Source organism: Ambystoma mexicanum, chromosome 6q (assembly GCF_040938575.1).
Source record: "Ambystoma mexicanum isolate Mex_15411 chromosome 6q, UKY_AmexF1_1, whole genome shotgun sequence".
Taxonomy (NCBI): Eukaryota; Metazoa; Chordata; class Amphibia; order Caudata; family Ambystomatidae; genus Ambystoma; species Ambystoma mexicanum.
The window spans coordinates 704743887-704754253 of record NC_090937.1 but is presented as its reverse complement, the minus strand read 5'-3'; the positions used below and the strand labels follow the sequence as shown (position 1 = coordinate 704754253).

General features: G+C 40.3%; 1 protein-coding gene across 5 annotated transcripts in view; it reads right to left on the bottom strand.

The window, feature by feature from the left end:
* Window positions 1-378: 378 nt before the first annotated feature.
* ANAPC10 (anaphase promoting complex subunit 10) overlaps window positions 379-10367 on the bottom strand; it is a 529205-nt gene continuing 519216 nt past the window's right edge. For 4 of the 5 annotated variants that reach the window (XM_069631214.1, XM_069631215.1, XM_069631217.1 and 1 more), the window contains one exon: window positions 379-1420. In XM_069631214.1, the coding sequence (XP_069487315.1) occupies window positions 1190-1420 (231 nt within the window). In that variant the 3' untranslated portion in view covers window positions 379-1189. The remainder of the gene's footprint in view (window positions 1421-10367) is intronic. The other variant, XR_011282252.1, reaches the window with a different exon arrangement.

Genomic DNA, 10367 nt, shown 5'->3' with positions numbered 1-10367 from the left:
TGCTATCCTTAACTTACCACCTTGTGAGAGAGCTTCTAGACATGCACTCGTTTACACCCTCCCAACAAGTTAAATGACTCACAAAGCCCTCACCTGGATCACCATCCCAGCAAACTTTCATCACGCTCTAAACAATTGTTAATCACCATCGACTTCAGCGCCTACCCTCCAAAACTTCTGCCACCATTCTTCTATGAGCTGAAATGGTTAAGGGGTATGTTGGGCTTACCTGAAACATTTTTAAGCATGAATTTAATAATGAAAGGAATGTACTATTCAAAAGAAAAGAAAAAATATGTTATCTCACGGTTGCTGAACTTCCAAATATGTGGTCAAGATGGCATCAGAATGCGAAACTTCAAAAAGAATAACACTTGGTCAAAAATTAAAAATACTTTATTTTCATTTCTTAGATGCAAGGCAGCTTCATAAATACCAATCACTGTGCATCTGTACATGTACTTGGGAAAATGGCAAGATAATTCTGCATAGTTTCATACCATTTTACATGCACATAACAAGAATAACGTGCTATCGGGTGCAAACTGAAATCCTGATTACTCGGGCCAACACTCTCCTAACGATTGTTCGATTGGGGCCAAAGGCTCCAAAGTAGAATGAACCTGAAGACAATGTCACATCAAGACATGCACGTTTCACTACATTGGATGGACAGGCCAACACCAGTTGTACAAAATGCTTTTATCATCTACAGAGCAAAATTACGCATCTCTAGGTGAAATCCATACTCGGGACGATGAGGATAACGCAGTTCTTTCAACATATCAACTGAAGTCAAAGTTTTCCAAGGCCTTTTTGATACATAGCAGGGAAGAGACACTGATGTGGCAAGTTTGACCATGTTCTGGGCATTAGGACTTTTGTAGTCTGTAAAGGGCCAGATGAAAATGCCAGGTCTCCTTTGGGGAATAGATCCATAGAAACCAGGAAAGATGAAATCATACCTGAATGCATGCCAAATACATGTGTGGTTGAAACAATCAATATTTCAATAAAATCTTCACTAAAAACGAGCTTTCTTAAAAAAATAAAAAGACAAGGACATGTATCACTGATATGCTTTGGATTTATTAAAAAAACAAATCATAAGTCCATTAAAAATAATTATATCCAGCACTCTTAAGGGCCTCCAGTTTCATACCGAATCACTTATCTGCAACTCACATCTTCACCTTATTGATCGGTACATCATAAAATCAATTGTGGTGCATCTTGGGAATTTGCCAATCGAGCTCTCTTCTACCGGGGTATACACTTTAATTTGTTTCATGTGAGTGTCTCTTCCATTCTGGTGATTGGCCAAAACCGCAATCTGAATCATAAATGTGCGTATAGGCTTCTTATGTGCATCTGTTAAAGGAACATGAATCCAGCCACTCGGTTCCACCAGTTCAAGTTGCTGAAATGAAAGAAAAAGTTCAAAATAGTTTATTACATTTTCTATGAATTAACCAACTAAAGTGTCACTAAGAACCTCAGGGCGTTTCCCCATTCAGTGAGGAAAATTGCCCCAATAGAATACCTGCCACTTACAAGCTTTTAATTTATTTGCTTACAACAGAGGAACACAGCCACTATCTGCTACTCATGAGTTTCACATTGGCTCCCCGACTGTTGGCAGATACCCAGATTCGTGGCCTGCCCAATGCATACATTGTCAGTCACACTGAAATATTTCATTTTTACCATTGGCCAGGGGTGTTGCTAGGTCTGGCAAAGATCCGGGGCTACACTAATGTTGGTACTGTTGGGACTAGGGGCTATCTAGGCTTTTGGTTGTAGCCCTGAGATTATATCTGGGGCTACAACCAAAAGACCCGGGGCTATAGCCCACTCAGCACCCTCGCCCCCATCCCCTAGCAACACCTCTGCCACTGGCCAGGGTATGAAAGATTTCGGTTTAGAAAAGGTCTCTAAATATTTGCAGATATGTCTGTCTATAGCTGAGACCATACTCCTGTAATAAATATCAAAGTCTCTTAAAGTATTGTATAGCGATTTTAATGTGGTTGCCGTAAATGTTATTTAAAATGGTATCAGACACTTATTTTGGTTTAGAATTTCACGCAAGTGTACATGCAATGTTTTTTACTGAATAGTATACTACTACAAATGTGTTTGATTATGGTTATTTCTGAGAAACCACTAGGATAGGGACTCGGGAATATTGTCACTACAACAATTCCGATGCTCCCAAAACAAAATTCATAATTAAATGCACGAGGCGTTTATTATAGTTGCGTATAGCCTGAAAAGAAAGTAATTAGCAGCCACTTCCTTTTCTGAATGCTGCATGTTCCTAGTATGATGTCATAGCGGGGTATTTTTTGCCGGTTTAGCGTTGGAGAGTGTGGTTGTTCTTTGGTGGGTGTCTTCTACATATGCCCCTGTTCTAGCGTAGCATGAGGGGTACTGCAAAGTGCGTTTCACGTTTCAATGGAGCCGTGAGAGCGAAACAGCCACAGGAAAACACTGCAGTCACGCACAGGGTAGCGCCCGTCGTAGGAACCTCTGCAGCCTCTTTCACTCCTGTGGATTTATGTCCAGCCATTGGAGATCAGCTGTGTGCCGTATCCATTAGACGACTCGTTAGCACTCAAAGGATGTCAGCAGCACCTTCTCCATAGTCCATGCAGCACAAAGGACCCCGCACCCGGCAGCAACAGCGTTGAAAGGAGAAACATTAGAGGACAACTTGGGGGGAGTGCGGCACACCTGTTTGTGCCTAGGCGAGGAGACGAGTTTTATTAAATTAAATGCTGTTAATGTGTTTGAATCTGTAAGTGGAACTTATGCCACAGCCAGAGGCACAGAAATCACGGACGCCAAATTAATCAACGCGAACAGTGCCATAATTGCTAATGTAAACTGCACCTCCTCGTTGGAAAATGTCATTAATTCCGGCGGAGATAACACTGCTCTTCCGCCAGTCCTCTGTGTGTATTGACAGCATTGCAGGTTGATCGATTTGCAATCGCAAGGAATTAATGGGTTTGAAGACTTACAGGGTGGTAATACAATACACGCTGACAACGCAACTCCGTTAACAGTTTGCACCAAATAACACCAGCGAGCTGCAATATGGGCCATATCCAGACTAGTGAAATCTCAAATCATGTGATCCATCCCTGCATGCCAAGGACTAGATCCCATGTAAATTGTGCAGCTGAACCATGGCAAAGGAAAGGATCGAGTTTTGCGTTTTTACACAACATCCGTTTTAGGAGCTCCAACACAGAAAGCAGCATCCATGGATTCGAAAGTGATATCAAATAGACGGCAGTCTTATGCTCTAAAAGCGGGAAGTGGGAAGTGGGGATCCTATGACAAATACCCAACTAAACAAAACAAATGAAAAATCACTTGCTGCCGAATATGAAGAATGCAACTAGTGGGAGGAGCGTGTGGATTTTTGATAAGAATATGCCTACATGATATGCTTACGAACCAAATGGAAACGTTGGAAACACACGGTACACAAATTGCACATGGTGTGCACCCAACGTCCCCAGGAACATTTCCAATTATATAATCTGTGCTGCATCCCTCAAATAACGTGACGACATTCTACTCCCAATAGAGACTTTGAAAACAACATCTTCAACTTCCATGTGACAGAAGAGAAACAGACCAAGCATAAGACACAGGTCACGGAAAATGCTTCAGCACTGGGAGCACTTATGCAGGAGAATCAACGGTTATCCAATCAGATGCGTGAACCAACAAGTGAATCAAGTGCCTCAGTTGATGAGAGTGAGTTATAATTGCACCTGATAAACAACCACACCAAAGATTAGACCCAGTTATCTGTAGCTTCTGGCATCAAGTTCCACAACAACGTAATAGCGGCACAGTATCTCGCTTACACCATATCTGAAACTATATGAAACAATCAATGACAATATCAAAGATAATGCCACATTACTTGATATGATGAATACAAAACTGCTATATCTCGAGACATTTACCAATAAGGTGCAATCCAGACTCGGCTTTGAGGCGGAAACCTCGGCAAATTGACAGGCAGGCTTGTGTGACATAGTAAGTGGCGACCACACTGAAAAAGTTACTATGATGGCAGCACTATTGGACTCCATAAAATGGATTAGAAAACATCATCAGAATGCAACTGTAAGAATTACCACAAACACATCCATGTATGGTGAACCAATTGGTGCTACGGAAACCATGAAAAAAAAGAAGACATTCAAGTCAGACAGGCAGAATCCAATACAAGACAACGGGTGCCCACAGCAGAGCAAATCCCACAAGGGAAACCGCACATGGGCCACTCTTCTCTGAGAAAGGGTACTTTGGATGATGCATTCAAAAGTCAAAGTTGCCGTTAGTCAGGAAAAAAGTCCACTACAAAACAGAATAATGTCCAATGGTGGCAAACAGCCGACTGCCGGCCACTGCAACTTGAACAATACAACCTTCAACATCAGCTGACAAGAACAGCAAAGAAGACAGAACGAAGAAATGATTCCCATATTTTAAAAAATGAACATTGAAACATACATCGATTTCCGGTGGTAGTGCCACTGGAACAGCTGCATTAACTGCCCAAAAAAATTAAGAATATTAAAAATGTTCCCAAGTTCAAATTGAATGGCTCGTGAGCATTTCTCAGAAACCTGACAACACCGCCAGAACACTCCAAGAGTGAGATCTGTGAGCTACAGATAGGACAGAAGAGCAGAGGAATCACGTCTAAGAAATGTACCCGCGTCACCATACAATGTTCGAAAACTAATCAAAACCCCGCTATTGAACAAATCGCAAAAATTGGATGAAATTCGATCGATATCTGAGGACTGTAACCTAGACGATATTGATCTAATTGATGATCTATCACAATATTTAGAGGATCCAGACGAATTATAGGAAAGTCCTTCTGAGCCTCTACCAGAATCAAAGATGACCACTAGTGGGCCAAGTCGTATATCATCAGCTGCCAAGACTAGGAGTACGCCGGAACAAAGAAGTGAGGCTCACAATAAAATTCGAAGAGAAAGTCCCTCAGCCTTCTTAACGCTGTCTGAGCGATGTCAAGCTCTACAACCAAAGGCAATTAATTCGTCAAAAAAATGAAACAGCTTTAACATCTAACTATTTAAAATCAAAAGGACCCTGTGAGAGGAAAAAGCCAATTGCAGTGCCGACGCAAAATATAACAAGTTCAGCAGGTGGTAGAATGGAGTTAGTTGAGAAAATCTACCTGGAAAATATCCTGAGTCCATGCAATGAAGTCAATCTAAATAGGAGGAATGCAATGTTCTAGTTGCACTGTGTGCCTGCACTGCAAATCATAACCTCAGATGATATTGCTATAGTTGAATATATCGATGAAGAAAGGAGTGATTGGGTAATTCTTCATGTGAAATCTCAACTAATTAAGCATACATTATTGGAAGTTAATGCTGCTTTATTGCTCTTTGGATTGGAGCTTAGTGAGTGTATAACTCAACATGAAGCCCAACGTAACTCAAATAAACCTGCTAAGCAAAGTTTTCATCAATCCCAAGCCACTCGCATGTGTTGAGGCGAAGGAAGAAACACACTGGTGGCAAGCGAAAATTACTTTCAAGATCAACTTGACAGCTTCCAGGCAACTCCCTATACATATCAACATGATGGACACTACATGCGAAGCAACCGATTGGTGCTGGGTCTCAAAAGCCCTGAATGGGCCAAGGCACCAATAACAAAAGGACATTTCATGTGGTCAAACTTGTTCTCTGATATCCTGGAACACACAGGGGTTCAAACATCTGTTCAATCAGTCCTCGAATTTGACCTTTTGCACGATAATCTGTCTGCAATAGACGTGGCTCCGTACTATACCTGTCTACAATGGTTACAGTATTTTAGTAAATGCCGCAGAAAAAGGGCAGCAAGGTAGGCCTTATGCAGGGCTATTGACAATGATAAAACATGGACAATGTCTGCAAGTAATACAAACCATCAATCCAAACCGATTTATTCAATGAACAATACTGAAACATACTTATGACAGAGCATTTCCCCTCTCACACAGTTTATCTTTTGGAATCCAGCAATGATTTCATCAGCTCAATTCCTCCATACTATATCACATATTTTTCATGAGGTCTTCTCAACGTTACTGGATCCACACTTTATAATCTGTGGAAATGTAAACGTGAGATGCCTAGAAACTGAGGGAAAACCATTAACAGCATTGTTAACAAGTTCAAGTAAGACATCGTCCAAAGGTCAAATGTGGATGCAAGAATTGAAAACCCGTAATTGCTACATGCTGAACGGCCAAACAGCCGGAGATGTTCCAAGAAAATAACACGGGGAGGCAAAAACTCAGAATCCACAATTGATTAATATGGTCTTCAATAAAGTCTGCCCATAACATCGAAAAACTTTAAATCATCAAACAAACATGGAGTGATCACGATCCCCTGATCCTTACTTGGAAATTGAACTACGCAACACATCAAGTGAAAACCGTATAAAAATTACTCAAATAGATCTTCACTCAATCACTGAGCAATACCTTGAGTTACGTGAATCCCACAAACTTGGTGTAGGTTATGCAGCTCTGCTTGCAAGTTTTTGGGTGGTAAACACGGGTCTCAAACGTCCCCCTTCTGCAACCAAAGCACCAATTTAGTCTCAATGTAATTGAGCAGCGGAAATGTCTTCGAGCAGACATTAAACAGATAAAAAAATCCAGTAGCTGCAATAGGACAGCTGAGCTGAAAAAAAAAAAAGAAATCAACGGTATAAGAATTGGCTAATTAGCTTTAAAATGCGGCATGATCAGGAGCAAGCAGAAGTGATGTTGAAAGCGATCTGCAACCCGAATACTAAAGACACATGGGCAAGAATTAACAAAATAACTCTAAACCAACAAGCCTATTTGAGTAGCGAGGTATCTTAACAATGCTGGGCTGACCACTACTCTAAAGTATTTGTAAAATCGACAGACTCTACTGAGAAGTTGGTAAAAAAATTCAACAAAGGTGTGGAATATTTGCATCTTTAATAGCATCATCGCTGAAGCGATCAAAAAGTTAAAGACGTCTAATGCAGCAGGTCCAGATGGGCTCACAAATAACATCTTAAAAGAAGATCCAGCTAATTGTACCATTTTCATTGCTTCTCTCGTCGACCATATCAGCTGTAGTGAGTTACGAATGTCACGGACAACTTTTATCGCTGTATTGATTTTAAGAGAGGAGACGGAGCGAATCCAGCCAACTATAGACCAATTGCATTATTGAACATAATTGTCAAACCATTTGCTTCAAACTTAAAAAAAAAATGGACTACATGGGCAAACAAAACAAATATCATCGACACAAGACAAACTGGTTTCACAAAAAGCGTGGACACCGATCTCAATCTCTTTCTACTCAACGTATTGAAAGTGCAAGCGCTAAAAAACAAATCAAATTTGTTTATGGTGTTTATCGACTTAAAACAAGCATTTGACAGTGTAAACCATGCAAGATTATGGGACAAACTATGCACTTGGTGTTGTCCATATGATTTTCTTCAAGCTATCAAGGCCCTACCAATACAACAATGCGCATAAGACTGAATAATGAAGGTCAACTTTCAAGAGAAATAAAGCTTGAGAGAGGCGTAAAACAAGGTTGTCCATTGGTTGCAACACTAACTTATACCTAGCAGATTTGCCAACAACACTCGTATCTGTAAACAGTCACCCGCCAAAGCTTAATTACAGATCTCGGACGTCAATCATTTATACAGATCTAGTGCTGTTGGCCCAAACTCAAATTGGACTGTAACGGCTGTTGAATTCAATTCAACAATATATGAATGCAAATGATTTTGGCAATAAATATTGAGAAATCCAAAACTGTCTCATTTGGCTTTGGGAATATCGGGAAAAGAGGAAGTAATTTCCAGTGGAAGGTAGAGCATGAACAGCTCCAACGGGTAGATTCAATCCGATACTTTGGGATTAGATTCACCACAACTGTGGGAGAAGAGCCTTGGCTGTTGAAACTTCAAAATAAAACCAAAATGCTGGCAACGCAAGGTGTCATTCTACACGCAAGGTATGGGAAGTTCTCTACGATTCCCCTGATACTATTCTACAAACAAAAGTGGTGCCAATCCCAACATATGGGACGGAGCTGCTTTAATCCTTTCATGGAATATGTGGAACGTACTCGAGGGAAAATGATGGAGAAAAAAATTCTTAATCTACCGAGAAGTCCATCAGTGGCTGCGATTCGATCAGAACTAGGACTGCAATCTCTTTATTCAATTGTCGTGTGAAAATCTCTATCCTTCCTAAAGGAAATTTACTGCAGCTGATACAGCGCTACCATATAAACTTCTTCAAGACATGAGGATGGGTCCATACCCTTAGCTGCTAGAAAAATGGTATGACAAATGCTTACTCCATCTAAGACATTTGGACACTTCACTGAAAGTATTGCTGACTAACCCTTGTGCAGTAAAACAAACTTCAAAAACAAGATTGGATAGAAACACTAGATTTTAGAGTTCAAAATAAATTGATGCTAGCCTTGACATGAAGCGAGCATTGAATTCCACCTTGAACAACCTACGAAAATTCCCAAATAGGTACCATCGCAACCAGTTCCTTTGACTGAGACTAAACCTTTTTGCATAAAAAAAGGAACGTCTATATCGCCAAAAGAGCAGGAACTAGGACTATGCCATATGTCGATTTTTTAAAATGTCTGATAATGTGGAAAGACTTAAACACCTCGTCACTGTACGTCTTGCATTAACAGCAGTAAGAGCACATTTTCTAGCGCCCCACGTCGACAAGACTAGTACTTTGTCAATAGATGATTGGTGGAGTTTGTTCTTACTAGGTGAAAAACGAGAGTCTGTGCAAGAGAGAACTTCTTAGTCAGAATTCTAGATGAAACATTTCTAAATTCATTTAATGAGAAAGTTAACATATGTAAATAAGATTGGATGGTAAATGTGACATGTAAAGTGAAGTTCCAGAGTTAGTGAATAATGAGAATTCATTTGTTTTTAGATGTAGGTGTTAAAGGTTTATGATAAACCAGAACAATAAAAAAAAGTAAATTATATGGAATTTATAAACTGTTATTATGTTGCAGCAAGGAGGTATAACAGTTTCTGTCTCAGGAATGTTGTTAACCTTTTTCTGTTGCTGCGGGGAGCAGGAACTTCGTATGTTTTATGATGTACATAGTCCCATTAAGCGTCCACTCTACACCTCCTGCAATATTGATCCACAAGGAACAGTGCATCGTTTGGAAGAGGACGCAGGGGGCCAAACACAACAAATATATAGATGGGTAGGTTTCAACTGAGGGGTTCATTTCACCTCAGGTTTCTGAACATCAAAGAATTAAGCTTTGCTCTCCTTGTTTATCAGATGTCACTTCAAACACCTTGGTGGAATACATGTACCCATCTCTAATTCTGTTCTGTACATACAAATGTAAATCTATGTGACAAATACAAAACATATTCTCTCATAGTGTAAGCTCTGTCACCTTAGTTCAGCAGCAATCAACAAAAGTATTGAACCCAGGTTCAGGAATAAAAAATAAATAATTGGAACAAAGGATGGGGCAGTGCTAGATATTAAGATCTGTTGATGGTATATCCCTAGGGTCCCAATAGCTGGATTTTTAGCATCCAGCATTAACACGAGAAAGCTTACAATATTGTGGCAATGTAAAATATATAAAGTATACTTCAGAATTAGGATTGCAATAAATCAAATCAATCAGATGAGCCCTGAGCCTGCCACAGTTTCTTAATCTATTTTTAGTACAAAGTGACGTAGTAACTCTGCAGTCATAAAGCAGTTCATTCAAATGTATTGTTTCTGATTCAACATTCCAAAAGTAGTGCATAGCACATAGTTCAAAAGACTTATGCCTTTGTGACAAAGTCACAGTACCAACATCGCATCCAATCTAGGATCAGCTGTGAACTGTTCCAGAGGCCCCTGAGTGAGCAACTAGATAGGAACTACCAGGTCCAAAAACCACAGTGGATTCCAGAATGTCTTCCAGGGGTCCAGAAAAAGACATGCTTTGGGGAAACACTAGCACATCCAGAGAGCCCTTGGTCAACAGGTGTGGGTCCTCGAAGAGAAAATCCTAACTTCTCCCAAACTCCACTCCCCAGCAGCAGTGCTTGTGAAGGAGGACAGGGGCAGCTTTAAAGGTAAGAAATACTTATTTACCCCTCCCTAAAGGGAAAGACGATTTTGCACAAGGGGGAATTTACTAGAGATTTTACTGTCCCTTTTGATAGACTTTCAGCACCAGAAACCCAGAAAACGAACATTCAGCGCAGGGAAATAGCAGGCATAA